Source organism: Limanda limanda, chromosome 9, assembly GCF_963576545.1.
Source record: "Limanda limanda chromosome 9, fLimLim1.1, whole genome shotgun sequence".
In the NCBI taxonomy this organism is placed as follows: Eukaryota; Metazoa; Chordata; class Actinopteri; order Pleuronectiformes; family Pleuronectidae; genus Limanda; species Limanda limanda.
The window spans coordinates 23892703-23908331 of record NC_083644.1 but is presented as its reverse complement, the minus strand read 5'-3'; the positions used below and the strand labels follow the sequence as shown (position 1 = coordinate 23908331).

At 40.8% G+C, this 15629-nt stretch overlaps 1 protein-coding gene across 1 annotated transcript in view; it reads right to left on the bottom strand.

Annotated features, from left to right (window-relative positions):
* The window catches only part of atp10a (ATPase phospholipid transporting 10A), a 35948-nt gene extending 23588 nt beyond the window's left edge, over window positions 1-12360 (bottom strand). Inside the window, exons 1-9 of the mRNA XM_061078405.1 lie at window positions 11734-12360; window positions 8213-8417; window positions 7537-7622; window positions 4309-4415; window positions 4095-4226; window positions 3751-3881; window positions 2480-2732; window positions 1870-2087; window positions 1597-1791 (exon numbers count right to left, since the gene is read on the bottom strand). Coding sequence (XP_060934388.1) covers window positions 1597-1791; window positions 1870-2087; window positions 2480-2732; window positions 3751-3881; window positions 4095-4226; window positions 4309-4415; window positions 7537-7622; window positions 8213-8417; window positions 11734-12158 — 1752 coding nt within the window. The 5' untranslated portion in view covers window positions 12159-12360. The remainder of the gene's footprint in view (window positions 1-1596; window positions 1792-1869; window positions 2088-2479; window positions 2733-3750; window positions 3882-4094; window positions 4227-4308; window positions 4416-7536; window positions 7623-8212; window positions 8418-11733) is intronic.
* Window positions 12361-15629: the final 3269 nt, after the last annotated feature.

Sequence of the window (15629 nt, the reverse complement as noted above, 5' to 3'; positions counted from 1 at the left end):
ATTTCCGAATGCTTTTATAGTAAGAGTAGCCAAAATAACAGTTTAAACCCTTTTGTCAAAAGATGCAGGCTACTACCATGTTGGTCAAAAGAAGAAAAAGAAAAGAAATCAGACATTAGACGGGGCCTTGTGTTAGTGCTTTGGAAGGATATCAATAGAATTAGTGCCCAATGGATGCGATATTGATGATCCATAAAATAACCAATAGTTTTCTAGATCTCAGGACTACGAGCATGCACACCAATAGACGGTGATCTGAAGATGCAAACAAAGAAATATGGAATTCTGGATTGACAATCTGCAAAATGTTAAATTCTGCTCTTGTTATTGAAAAAACTGAGTTTTTTTTCATCATCGTTTCGCAATAGCTCTCTTGCACATTTGATCTCATCAGACAATCATGTATGGTGCATTTTCACTGTATCTAATAAAGATATCTCTCTCTCCTGCAGGATGTGTGGAAGGGTCAGGTCAGCTCTCTCTAACATGCTTCAGCAGCACGGACACACACCTCACTGTCGTCGATGCAGACAATGCTCGCGGTGGCATGTAACATGTATTTTCTTTCTGCTTTTCCAGACTAAATATTACGATAAAGATCCAGCACAACAAGTCTTTTGAATATAAATGGAGGAAACAAAAAGTAATCTGTTGAAATATCTGATGAAAGTACATCACATATAAGCAAACTTATACTGCAAAGCTCATCTGTAGTTCATCTGTAGTCCCAGATATATATATATAAGTATAAACTTGGAGCCCACACACACAGTAACTTAATTAAACAAACATAGGTTATGGTTAAAGGAAATGTTACCCAGCTTGTGGGTATGATTACTATCAAAAACTGAAATTCAGTTTCTCATCACATCACATCACACGTTCCAACAGCTCAGTTTTTTTTTCCACCCTTACACATTTAGTTTAGAAAAGACCAAACAACAAAAACAATAAGAGCACCATTTAAGTAGCAGCTGGATGAGCAGTTTCATTAGCAGTAGCAATACCATCCATAGCATTGAGCCAATTCATATAGGAATCCTCGCCAAGAAAGTTTTTCCTCACAAAATGTATTGGGGATCCATAACTAAGTTTTTGATCTGTCTGTCACAACATCTTTATGTCACTATGACACACACAGACAAAGGTTATAACTAATATAACTTTCTTTAGCAGGCGTGACAAAGATTTCAAGGCCTTTGTAAATGTAAATGAGTTATTTGTATCTTGTAAGGCCTTTAAAAAAAAAAAAAAATTCTTAATGAATTGAAGATTTTTCTACTACAATCCAATAAAGGCAAAGTTGCTGCAAAAATAAAATCCAGATGGACTGGGTATATTTTCAAAGTGGACTCCACCCTTTATATGTGTCATTCAAAAGTTTTCCTTTTAAATTACTGAGTTTGTAGTATAGTCAGATGCGATTTACAGTATATATTTTAATACTTTTGTGCATACAATGATTTGTAATGCAGTTACACCAACATTAATGTGATAAATAAAAGCCTTCAGGCAGCCTATCAGACAAAATACATTTTTCAACATTCTTAACCTGAAGAAGGACTGATAGTAAGATTGTCTTGAGGTGAGTTTTACCTTCTGCCTGGGCTGGTTGGGGGAGGACACCACCACCGTGTTGCAGATGGTGAGAGCGATAAAGAAATCAATGATATCTGAGAGGTCAGAGGGCAGCTGGGACATTGGCTGACTGTGAAAGCGCATGAAGTCCAACTGACTGCTGCATTCATTGACCTTGTCCAGGAGCTGGGGGTCGGGGGTGATATCTTTCTCCTGCGGGACAGAGGAGGATTTTATCAGTGAAGAGCAGACAGCACACAGTGTGACAGCGGGACGGTGATGCCCACTGACCATGGGGCTGCTGAAGGCCGTGTGCTTGGACAGGATGCTGGCTCGCTTGGCCTCCGCTCTGCTGCCCGTCCTGCGATGGGACTTGGTGCTCTGGGATCGCAGCACCACCGGGGCGCTGTGGTGGCTGGTTACGCTGTCCCGCCTGGGCAGGGTGCCTCCGTGAGATGTGCACTCCTCTTCTTCAGAATCCATCTCCTGGTACTTAGCAAGTCTTCTAGCTGCATAACACACACTTTTCATTATTAACCCATTTGGACCGCATGAGATAATTGTGAAAAACATCTTTATGCTTCTCCCTTATAAGTGTAAGATGTTCGCAAAGGTCAGGGAAACTGCAATGATTTACAATGAAAGCCAAATGTTGAACCTATAAAATATCTATAATTAATGTTTTTATTTGATGTAGAGGCTGAGAAATAACAACATTTGTAAACGTTGCCAATTCTGTCAGCTCTTCAGAAAACCCTAAAGATTTTAGGTCGTCAAACAACAGGATTTTATTTGCCGCAGTCTTAGTGGATTAAGAGGGAGTAAAGAGACAATGACTGGTAACTGTTTTTGTGAGGTTGTGTTTGTGTGTGTCTGTGTGTTTGTGCAGTGTGTATCTCACCATTGGCATCATGGGAGTACTCCACCCCTGCCACAGTGCAGCGGCGAAACACCATCTTGTTCTCCGTCAGCGTGCCTGTCTTGTCAGAGAAGATGTATTGCATCTGGCCGAGATCCTCAGTGATATTAAGAGCTCTGCACTGCAGGTGAGAGTCTGTCTCCTCGTCGTACAGATCCATGTCCTGATGGATGAAGTACACTTGGCAGATCTTGACAATCTCAATCGACACAAAGAGGGAGATGGGTATCAGCACCTTGGAGAGGAGAGAGTGTTTATTAGAGAAAAAAGAGGTAGAGCTGAACATCAGCATTTCCCAGCCTACATTGTGATATATTATATATATATATATATACACAGAGAGGGCAGTGATATCTACATTTCATCAAATCAAACAACACCTGGAAATACAAGTTGAAATGATTATGTATCAATAAAATCAAAGGGGAAAATCAATGGTTCATGTCAATAAAATGTAGTTATAATCATCACACGAACAGCTCATAGCTAAAAGTTACAGATTACCAGTAGAAATAGGTTAATGGGTACATGTGTGAAAATTGTTGTTGAAGGGGTATTTGAGTATCTCAGACAACAAGACAGGATTATATTATGCATACTGCTTTTTAGTTAGCTTTGCTACTGGCCAAAAACCTATATAAATAAATGATATTTGAGTTCTTAGTAGCCGCTTCATTGTTTAAAAATTGTTCCCTACTGGGACATTTCCAGGCAACATTTGTGGAAAGTGGTTCGCAGAAATGAGTCATAACTTTTGGGAGTGCAGGTCATCATGCACAGTGCTTGTGCCTGGACGCGTGTTTATTTCAGTGTATCGTGCAATGTCTGGCAACACTGGTGGGTCTCCAACCTCAAACAGTTCCTGTTTGTACAGTGTAACCATGCTGCTATCTTCACTGACCTCTCATTTATTTCAGCAGCAACATTTGACACAGGACAGGGTGACATTTGATCTGACATTTTTAAATGCAAAGAGAAAAGAAAACAATAGCTGTCAGGTAGCACTTTTTCCTTTGGTCTTGATTATTATGCAGCATGAAAAGTACTTCTCTCTCCATTTCTACACCGAATGTGATGATAAGGATCTAGAGGTCACACTAACACACACACCTATTGGGGATATAATAACTACTGCCAATGCTTTTGGTTTATAGCAATGCTTGTGTACAGTGGGATCAAATATTTCTAACTTAACGTGATATCGTACGTCTTTTATATATCTGTGTCGCTTTGGGCTTCGCCCCGTTTCGTACCTGAAAGACGATGATCAAAGTGAGGAAGAGATAAATGGATGACATGATTGGTGATAAGTCTGTCCCCTCTGGACTGAGAACGTCAAACACAGGTCTCTTATCTCCGTACTGAAACATCCACAGCCCGTGACCTGGAACAACGACAGAACAAGGTCAACTCGTATAAACACATAAACGAGAAGATATGAATAGAAGCACAGCAATCCAACAAGACTTTATGTGAGATTTATCTTTTGTTTCCAATAAATCCAGCAAATGAAGGTTTTTAAATTGAAATGTCTCAATACGACCAGAGGCATTCCAACACTCATAAGTGTAAACATAACTCTGAAACAGATACACACCCACAGCAGCAAACAGGCACATGACCAGAAGGATGATGACACACCAGAACACATCTACATTCATCTGTCTCTCCAGTTTGCTGCGTTTGTAGCGCGGGCCGTTGTTGTTCAGCATGGCTTTGGTCTCATGACCTGCAAAGAGACACAACGTGTTAGATGCAGTAAGGTCAGAGGTCAAGTGTGACGGCTGGTGACAGCTACTCTGGGGGATTACCTGCATAAATGACTATTCCCACGGCCTCCTCTGTGTTGCGGATGGTGCAGCCTCGCAGCAGCAGGTTTTCTTTATAAAGTGCATCTCTTCTGCCGCTTCGATGGATTCTGTCAAGGAATTAATATTACCGTGAGTTAGGGGTGGGCAGTACACCCATGTGTGATAGTGCAGCACGACATTGATTGTGCCATACAGACTTCTTCATCGATTGTGGTCTGAATACTTGTCCTTACTCAGTATATTATGGAGTAAATTAAAAGCACATCATAATCGCTATGTTAGCCCAACAGCAGCTGCCCTCATGCCATGGGGGTGGTAATAAGGGAACAGCCAAACTGATCAATTAAAGTGTGGTGAGGTCAAAGGTTGCCGTCTAGGCTTAAAGAGATGAGTGGAGTGTCAGAATCAGACAGAGACATCAAGGCAGCCCCGGTAGAGGAATCTCTCCATCCCCAAAGGGGGGCAGTTTCATTGGTTTGGTTTTAAGTCATCCAACACAGAGCTAAATGAAGTACTATGCAATAGAGTGAGGCTTAGGTGGCATATTTTGTCTGAACCTGTGCAGGCCTGAGACAAAACTAACAGAGCCCGACCTGAACAGAAGGCTTTTCAGTGAATTTTTTTCCGAACCCTACTCAAGCATGATGCAGTTGATATAAGCTGCTCTGAGTCTGTTACCCTGTCCCTGAAATGCATGGGTATTTCTGGTTTCCCCTGATTCCTGCCATGAGTAAAAAAATCAAGTAGATAGTACCAACATCACAGAACTTGACCAGACATTTAAAAAATGTTCTCCGAATCCAGCCCAGGTCCCAATGGGCTCAGGTCCGGGATCCAGCCCCTCCATGAGTGCTAGTCCACGGGTTTATCAATCACAGCTGAAACGACTATGGTTATGTCTTTGCACTCAGGTGAAAAATAGTGATGCTTGCGGAGAAATGGAGTATCTCTCCACACCAGAGCTAGCAAGCCAACATCAGTTTATTCTGCTGAGCGCCTCAATCCATCACGCTCTAAAGCATCATGGACTTCCCTTAGCAAGAGCCCTTATCTCAGCACAAATCCCCCCTGATAAAGAAGCACTGAGCACGCGCTGCACCACAGAAAACCCCCTCGGGCTTTGAATCATTTAAGCAATTCACTGCTTCATCGCTGGCCCTTAGATCTCACCTCAGACCTTCTATTTTAAAGCTTGTCAGGTTCATCTAAAACCCCACTGTCATATAAAGACTGAATTCAGCTCTCAGAAAAGAAAGGAAGAAGTTTACTTTGAGCAGTTTACCTCAAAGGGAGATGTGTGTTGAGCTGCCTTCAGTCAGAGCAGTGTTGTAAGGGTGAGCTGAGCTTTTACTGTCAGACATAATTCCATTACTATATCAAGGATTACAAACGTGTAAAGTTAGACATCCTTTAGCTGGGAGCAGAGTTTAATCATTTCTGTTCTTCTTCCTTCAAAGCCATGCAGCTGTCAGCCTGTTTACTAACAGGATCGTTCATCCTTTGGCCTCTGACAGCAGGCCCCGTGAAACATCAGCACCGCTATGGATTAATGGCAGTGTCACTGTTCTCACACAAACCTCGTTCATAGCGCACAGTGTTCGAGAAATGGATAACGCTCCAGATGCAGGATGCCTTCTCGCCCAGAAGGCTGCGAGATCAGACTCAGTGCCACTGGTCGTAATGTAATAAAACACTGCGGAGACAATGCTGTGTCTGTGCTCCGCTGTAGCCTGGCAACTGAATACCTGCAGCATCTGGTCTCCTTCTGAGCAAAGAATACATGTCATAATCATGCGAGTGTGGGTCAGCCTGGCAGGTCCACCGTCAATTCAGAGGACACTGCTCGTCTTCTCATCCTCACACAAACGTATGTGTGTCAGAGCAGAGTGAAGAATAAAAACTACTTTTTTGTTTAGTCAAAACACACAGTGTTCCTGTGTGGGATGTTTCTTTTAACCATTATGAGCATTTCTACTGCAAACAGAGACAGAAAGGAAGTTAGGTGTAACACAGCAAATTAGCTGAGTGACAGGCACATTGTTGCAGCTAACAGGGTGTCGACAGCTATAGACAAAGACCACACCAAAGTGAAAATATACTTGTTCAAAATGAACATACTTATTTCTGACTCCAACGCGTTGATCCACATTGTCACAAGTTTGAAAGACTTTCAAAACACAACACAGTTTGCTTCCTGAGCACTTCCAGTCACTGGTTTTCACCACCACAAGTACTCGTGTCTTCAAACATGCATTTCTCCATGCTCGTTAACTAACTAGCAGGCTGGCTTGAAAGACATTAGTTAGACAGATTAACAATGCGGCATACCAGAACTTTTTTGGTCTGGCCTTTGACAGTGACCTTTGGCAGTGACATGCCTAACAAATTAAGAGTCATCCAATCTCAATTTAAGACCGTTTAAAGATAGGTTTGGTAATCCTTGAAAAAGCAGGCTAGACTTTGAAAATATGCAACAGATAGATCACACCCCCTCCCATCAGCCCTCTCGTCAAAGCTTAGCCACGCACACTGCTTGACAGCTGTTAATTGGCGGACTTTTCCATGATTAGCCAACTTCTATCGCCTTTGCTTCAGCGGTGTATGTCTCTCTGACTGAAGACTCCAGTCAAGTGCAGTGAAAGCACAGGCAGGGTGCATGAAGGCTAGCAGGTCAGGGACAGATAGATGCACCAGCCAATCTTTTCATTCCGATCAGACAAATATGATCAAAAGTGCTTCAGAAACAACTTACCAACCCTATCTTTAAAACAGTTTCAGGACCTTCAGCCACCCTGTGTTAAATAACTGAACGGTCTAGCTATTTTCCATGCCTACAGATACAACAGCCTTTGTTATGAGGTTGCAAAGAGCAGCTGATGATTAATTTTATTCTACTGTTTAACAAAGCACATGTATCTAAAAACTTGCACGGTCAAATGGGTGAAACCCTGCAACCGCATCCCAAGAAGGCAAATTGTAATCTTGATTTGGAAAAACTTTGAGTCATAATTATACGTTGGAAACTGCAGGCATGTCAACAAACCGCTGTTTCACATTATTTCCATTTCAAAGCTCAACATTGAAGAAAATTTTACTGCATTCATTTATGACCAAATTAAAATGAAATCTGTAATGAGAGTTAACAATTTAAAAAGCCAAGGATCACTGAGTCTAAACAGATGGTGGGCGTCCGCCAACCACATACACACATGGGATGGAAATACTCACATGTATCCTCGAAATCTGTTCAGGTCATTGTTGGGTTTCTCACATTCAATTATGCTGTTGTATTTTAAAGGGTCAAAATCACAATCCTGTAAACAGAAAACAGGTAAATAATTATTTTTTTCTTATTCATGCCATTTTTACAATTCCTGACCAAAAGAGCTGATGGTGCCCTGACAAATACTTGGACTAAAACTACACTCCCAATGTCTAGTTTGCATGTGCAACTTTTCAAGACTGCAATACCCACTTCATAACACCGATAAGTGCAATAATTTATCTGTAAGTGATGTCTTGTGGAATTTTGTAATGTCTGTGTCTTTTTTTCAAGTCTGACATATAAAACTCCGGCTGCATTCTTCAGAGTTCAGATGTACAATTTCAGAATCGTTTAAAGTAGAAAAGGTTACACTTAAACTGATCTTCTAGGGTCTCTCAATGGATAAATCCTTATATCTGATTGGCTGAAGGATGTGAGCTAAAACTGTGAAACAAACCTTTTCTGAATTTATTACTTTGTGACCAAAGCTCCTAACCAACTAAATGAAACTAACCAACAGTCTGAAACTGCAGCATACACACTGAAATCTCAGTAAACGTTTGCTTCTATCAAAGGATTTAACACACACACAGTTTGTGTAACCACAGGAAAACAAGGAGTGATGAGCAGTCGTCTCACCAGGTCAAAGAAGCTGCGGACGACCTGCCTCTGCTTGAGGTTGGTCTCTCCGTCCAGTGTGGCGGTCTCGATGTGGCACAGGCGGTCAGGGTCGCTGGAGCTCAGCAGCAGAACGTCGGCGGGGAGGATTTCGTTGCATCGCAGCCTGATGAAGTCTCCCACCCGCACCTCCTTCCAGTATTTCTCTAAATAGCGTCTCTCCGCTCTGCCAAAACCATGAGGCGGCAAAAGAGATGGTGTAAGCTTGGGGATGAGAGATGTGTAGCTATTGTTTTCAATAACTGGTGGTTCTATAAACAGAATCTTCAGTTCCACTTCCATAAATCTGGAACAGCAGACATGTTGAGCATTAAGGAGGACAGACTGTTTGCTGGTGCTAAAGCTGTTACCACAGACTATAGTGGTAACAATTCCTCCTAATCTAATATATTCCTCTCACAGGCTTACTCAATCTGTCCATCTAAATACTTAAAATCCAAAATGTATGAACACAACACTGCGTCCTCAGAGGACTTTAAACATACTGTATGTGGGATGTAGGTGGAGGGACCGGAACTTTCTCAGGAGGTTTAAACAAATGTTATTCTCCAACTGAAGAGAAAAGGATCTCATATCTCATATAACACAACACTGCCTTTGTCACGAGTCAAACACTTTTTGGTTTTTAGTGTCAACACACAGATTCTTCTCTCCACAGATTTGGTTGTGTTGTTATTGTAAATGATGTCACTAATCTGAGTGGAATTTGCTGCATTGGACGGGATAACAGCTCTGAGACTATATTAATGGTAACCAGCCTTCATTTCTGTACAATGTGACTAACCTAGTAGCAGAAAGATTATTTGATTAACTAAACACTTCTTAGTATCTGTTTTCACAACTGATCACTCACTGAAGTCATTATTAATCTCTGGTTCCAGCTTCTCAAATGTGAAGGTTTTTTGGTTTCTTTGTCTTTATTCTCAGTAAACTGAAAGTCTTTGAGTTTTGGACAAGTGGTCAATTAACTAAAGCTATTTGAAGACATCATCTTGGGCTTTGGACGACTGTAACAAACTCAATAATCGTTACTTAAAAAACAAAACATTTGCAACTTCAGTTTCTACTTTACAGCTGGGAACAACAATGTGCATTTATTTTGAAGAGAAGAACGGGGAAGCCTTGTTCTATAAGAGAAATGAGATTTCCTGTCACTAAGAAGTAAAACCAAGAACAAAATCCTGAAACAGCTGAAGAAACGTATAAGGTAAATATGTCTACTCCTTGTGGACACATATACATTTTAAATGTGTAAATCTAGTGAGCACATGGCTTTGTTATCTTTGACTTCACACCTTATTAAATGTACACAGTCAACTGGAACCATAACATACCAGGATCATGAATCTATGAATACTAATGAAAGAACCTTGAGCACTCCTCTTACTGGTTATCTTTGTTGAAAAAGGTCACAGCTACAGTGAAAACTTTACTTCTAAAATGAAAGCAACAGAACTGAATGGAGGACATTGTTTAAATTCTGTGTCAGGGGTTTTCTGAGCGTTTAATTATTTTATCAATGTTTATTTCCATAGATTAAAGTCAAAAACGACTTAAGTTTTTTCTGAAAACAAGGAGACTGTGGAAATGCATTATTCCTGTGGTGTAATGGTGGCCAGAGATCTACCCTTCAACGATGACTGAATGAGAAATTTATCTTCAATTCTCCGTAAAGATAAGAGGGCAGTGGAGAAGAAGTCCGACACACGTCACTAATGAATGATCTGGTTGTAAAAGAGTATATCAGCTCAGATAGAAAAACAACTAGATAAACTGCTGTGGTAAAACTGAGGCGTTAAGTGACCTGGAATCCAGATTGTTTGAGGACAGCACCAGTAGATGCTGATGTCACTTTTAAAAACTGATTAGGAGCAAACTATTTACATTCCATTTAAGTACACTTGCAAATGTGCGATTTCAGTGTGTATGTGCATGTGTCTTTTTTAGTGGCTTCACAATCTACATTTAGGAAGAATCCTCTGCTTTAAATCATGACTGTTTCCATCATTCTGACTTTCTAAATATTAGTGTTTTTGATAAAAATGGAATTTCCTTTATCACACATCCGGACTCCCCCTACTTTTCCACTTGAAAAGTGGCTCTGTGAGGATGAATATTTATTTTCCTGGACATGGGTTCACCTGTAGCTTTAGGGAAAGTGATCCACACTTTGTGTGTCACCTTGTGGAAAATGACACAAGGCTGTGGTGTGGGGTTAAGCCCAGTCAGCTGTTATTGGGCATGAGCAAGGAGATGTTTTTCACAATACTGCCAAAGCAGAAGAAAATTAAATTATGTCCAACCTTGACAGAACAACTCGGGTCAAGACTTTAGCTGAAAACTCTGTAGCGGCCGAACACTGAGCCTTTTGATTACCGTGAATTATGCTCTGTACATGGTCGACAGTGCTGCTTTTCATTAGCAAAATACACTCTGCGTGCGCACACGCACACACAAATATAGGAGGGGTCTGAATCGCAGGGCAACCCACAGCACGATACGATACGTGATACATGGCCCACAATACCGATAATATAATCAATGTATTGCAAGACAATCATATAACGATACATCATGATAACTGTCTACCTGAAGAATACAAGATGCCTCTAAAGAGTAAAATTATAACAGGATTTGTGTATTTATTCACTGCAATGTGGTGTCACTCAAACTGAGATGAAACAATGTACAAAAAAGTGCATTTGTTAGTCTTCCTCAACCAGTTCTACAATATACTGTCTGTGTTATTGTTTGTGTGCTTGAGCTCTTTGTAAGCAGTCTATGGAGTAAAGTCAGAAAACTTTGTGTTATCCTTCCTGGTTTGTCTTCAATTAAGATTATATAGTGAATGATTTTCTGAAAATGACAATCAATTTGTTTTGTTACTCTTCCAATTTGTGGCTTGTATATAAGTTTGAATGATTTGTTCAAATGCTCTTATTTTCTCGCACATTGCTTGTGTCAGTTATTTCAGAGTTGTTTAAGCATATTGATAATCCTATTTTACTAGTCTGGATGATGATGGAGTGATGTACCGTTATTTTGTCCCACGCTTGGTTGGTAGTAGGGCAAACCGGTTGTTGTTGTTGTTGAGTCATATTAAACCACGAAAGCACTTGCGTGTGTCTCAAGAGGATTCACACCTCTCAGACTGACAGGCTGGCAGGAAACAGGTGGGTTTTTTTTTTGTGTTAGCCAAGTTTAGCTTGACTTTACTTCCTATCCTGGACTGACAAGGCCAAAGTGGATGCATGACCACGATCAAGAAAAGTCAAAAAACAACCAACACACCTTTAAAACTACAGGGTCTGACTCTTTAAAGAGTGGGTTGATTGTTTTGTTTTTTAAAGTGCCCTCATCTGCTCGTGTGTAGGAGGAAGCATTAGTTGCAGAGGACAGTTTGTTCAGTGGACCCTGATGGACAAACAGCAGCATCTGGACACACATCTGGACACCCTGGCTGTGTCCAGGCCCTGACGTACCTGCTGAAGACCAGACAGTCCATGTGGTTGATCTCTTTATCCGACCTGTGTCTCCTGTAGTCCTCCCACAGGTCTTTGATGGCAGTGACTGACAGGATGAACACCACGGGGGCCAGGGCCAGCTCGGGCTGGAACGCGTTGACAACCGGGACGAAATTCAGCAAAGCGATGAAGACAAAGTAAACATTGGCGAACCTATGGAACTGCTCGAAGAGGTTCTTTGGCAGGAAGGAGAGCACCGTGTACTTGGTGGTCTTTATCATGTTGTTTGCATAGTGTCTGTTGGGGTTTTCTTCCCCCTTGGAGAGGTCGTACAGTAAGTTGGTGTGGACAGTCCTGGTTTTGTTCTCCTTGCTCTTCTTCTTCTTCTTCCTCTGGACTTTGGGAGCTTCGGACATCCCGGCGGCGTCTCCGCTCCGCGCCATAGCCCTGCCTCAAAACTTTCCCACACTTCAGCGTGTCGTGTCCCCTCACACACTCACACACGCACGGAAAAAAGCAGACAAAATGCCGCCTGTGTTATCATTCTTTGTCCGTGCGAAGAGAGCCTCCCGTCAGTCTCTCCGTCGGGTCACACGAGCTGCTCCTTCGCGTCCATGTAGACTCTTCAGGAAAACTTTTGCTTGTTTAGCTTCTTGCCTTTTTTTTCTTTTCCTGAGGATGCTCAGATAGTAGGAGGCTCAGCGCGGACGGCCCCCGGGCTGGCTGCTCGATCTACACATCATGTGGATGGGGCTCAGCCGCTGGTCGCAGGGTGGCGCTGTGTGTGTGGAGCTGCGGCGCCGCGCAGGCTGCGCACACACAGGATGCTCGTCAGCGGGCCGGTGGTCTCTCTCCACTGGAAATCTGAGCCACAGGCCCCTCCCACCCCCCCCAACCTGGGCTTTCAGTCTCCAAGTGCCACGCGGTATTATTGGAGTTTACACTGGGCCACAGGAAGCAGCAAGTACTCACTCCCTAAACACTATTTATATATATGTATGTTTACATGTGTGAAAATACGAGTTGTACCAGTTAAAAAGAGTCATTCAACTCATAAGTAACTCACGTCTGTAGCACCTCTAATGCAAAATGTGAATAATAATAATAAAACTAATAATCATGCTAATACATGCTAATAATTTTCGATATGCATGTGTTAAGAAAACACATGCATATCGAAAAAACATCTGCAAATTAAGAAAACATCGTCATTAATTTCAAAGATGTTGAAGTCTGCTACTCGTCAGTGGTGATGGAACCTCACAAAGCATTGGACTACAGCCAGATTCATGACTTATTGGGTCCCCTGGAGACATTTCCAGTGTTGTTTCTGTATTTGCAAGTTTTGTGACTTTTTGCAGCGCATGTGTCATCAAGTTGTTTTCTTCATCTGCAGTGCATTGAGCTCTCTCGGCCATCATAATAGTATTACGTTACTTACAACAATAATAACAGCATGCTATTTACAGAAGCATGAAGCGATTATTTTAAGTAAAGTCTTGCTAGTAACTTTTGTTTAATTAATATTTATATGGAAGATTTTAATAAGAAAAAAATCCGTTCCTTTTTTTAATTAATGAGACAATACATTTTTTGATTTAGAAGAAAAAATGGCAAGATACTGCATCTGTATTTTGAGTCAACAAGTCTGTTCATTCTGAGTTTTTTTTATGTAAATTGAGTTTTGAGATAATTGGAGTATAGAACATTCACATAAAAAAAACATGACTAGAAATTAGTTTTGCTAAATGACATTATTTAGTGCAGCCTATGTGCTATCCAAAGTTGAAACTACTCTACTACTACTTTGCATTAGTGATGGCTGCATCAGGAAGTCTTGTTTACTTTTTTCTAGTGCGGTTGTAATTCTTATGTTACAGTCAGGTCTAATGTAACTAAATTGACAAAACATCAGCAGATAGTTTTGGCCGTCAAGTCCATTCAGTGGTTGGTGCACAATCAGACTGCTGAAAACTTGACTGACTAATCGGTTTTCCTTGCTAGCTTACCAGCACGACTTAGTGCCAAACACTGACAGGTCATTGACTCTGTGAACCTTCTCAGCTTCAAATCTCGAAAACCTGCAAAAAGCTGTGAAAACGTTTAACCAGCTTTACTAAAACTAATAAAAGTAGCAACTAGTTGGTGAGAAAAGTTAAAACATCTATATGTTAGCAAGCATTTCAACTCACTACAGTGAAACACTTTTCTAAATAGCACAATACAAAAGTGAAAATTTTAGGTCACACAATCACCACTACAGCCAAACATGTGGTGCACAGAAGTTCGGGTGTTGATTTCTCTGTGTTTTTCCTACCCCCTAGTGGCCAAAAAACAATGATTGTAGCTTTAAATCACAGCGACTCTCTGACTCAGTGAAGTTACCAACAATGCCATGTGTAACCTTGATGCTTAAATTTAAGTAGTTAATTCCTGCTGTCTTTTTGACAGGTTCCTACATGGTATTGCAAATACACCACATTCAATCAAAATGTAGTATTATTTTATTCATATACAACTCTACCCATCAAAATAATTATATTTTTGTTATTATTCTATGTTGGTCAATTGTTGAGCTGATATTATTACCAAACGTTTCACAAAAGTCTGATTTTTCAAAGAATCATCAGATTTGAAAATATAATCCCACAAAACAAGAAAAACAGCTAGAGGCGCCTTTAAATTATGCCACTAGGAGTCATTAAAGTCACAAAATCCTACTCAGGGGTTTAAAGTTTGTTGTGGGGATTTAACATGTACCAGCAAATCACACTACACAGGAATAGGTTGCAGGAAGAAATTCCTAAAGGGAATGTGGAGTCATGCCCGAAAGCAAAGCTCTGAAAAATGAGCACCTCCAGAGACAGACTGTCCAATTGGCCAGCAGGTTCCCAACAAGAGAATAAATCAAAGGCCTATACCACAGCATCTGCAGCAGTTTGCCATGGGAACATCCAGCTGTTGGGCTAAAAACTAATGGCGGATTTTACACTGTGGCATCTTGGCATGGAGAACAATTCAATTTCCCAATGATGAATGAACGGAGTGAGGTGCGAATCTGAGACAGTAAACCTCTGTGGCCTCAAAAAGAAACAATTCAAAACTAAGCCGGGCTGTATTTCTCCACTGAAAATAGAAATCATCCCATGCTTTTTCTTCCTTTTTGCAAGAGAAAGTTTTTCTCTCTTGCAAAAACAAAAGGTTAAACTTCACCTGCAGACTGTCATCGCCTGGTGTTAGGAGAGAAGCAGTGATAATGCTGTAACACATTTAGTTTAGTTATCTACCCACATAACTCACAGACATATTTTAAATGTGTTAAAACTGAGAATGGAGAGTTGGTATTTTTCATTTTGTCACTGAGTGGAGTCCATATTCATATTTTCTGCCCCTTCAGTATGGAGTCCCTCTCAGAGTGAGCTGGCATGCTGCCCTTCAACATAAACTTGTGGCACAGCCCAATAGATCTCTTTATATCATGGTCATGCATATTTGAGTAATGTGCTCTAGCTGTACAGGAAAAAGCATTTCTACCAGCAATATATTTATTTAAAGAATACTGTCTATACCATAGAGTTAGGCCTCTCATGTTATCAGTACAAACTGAAAGACCTTAAAGAAAGATGACACACAAAGCATTGTTCATTGTACTGATAGATATACTGACATTATTATATAGTTTAAGTTTTCTTTGTGATTTAGTTTTAGGGGAGAATGAAGATATTTTCCTAATTTGCGTTTGCTTAGTCTATTTTTGCTCGTCCTCTCTTAAGTTGCAACACAGGTAAGAAGCTTAGTTTCTTCAGTTTATGTCAGTTTTTTAAGCAAATTTATCTTTAGTTTAGATCTAAATCTTAAGTTGTTGCCTCATTAATATCTCTCAGTTGGTACTTTTCTCAGCTCATTGATGTTTG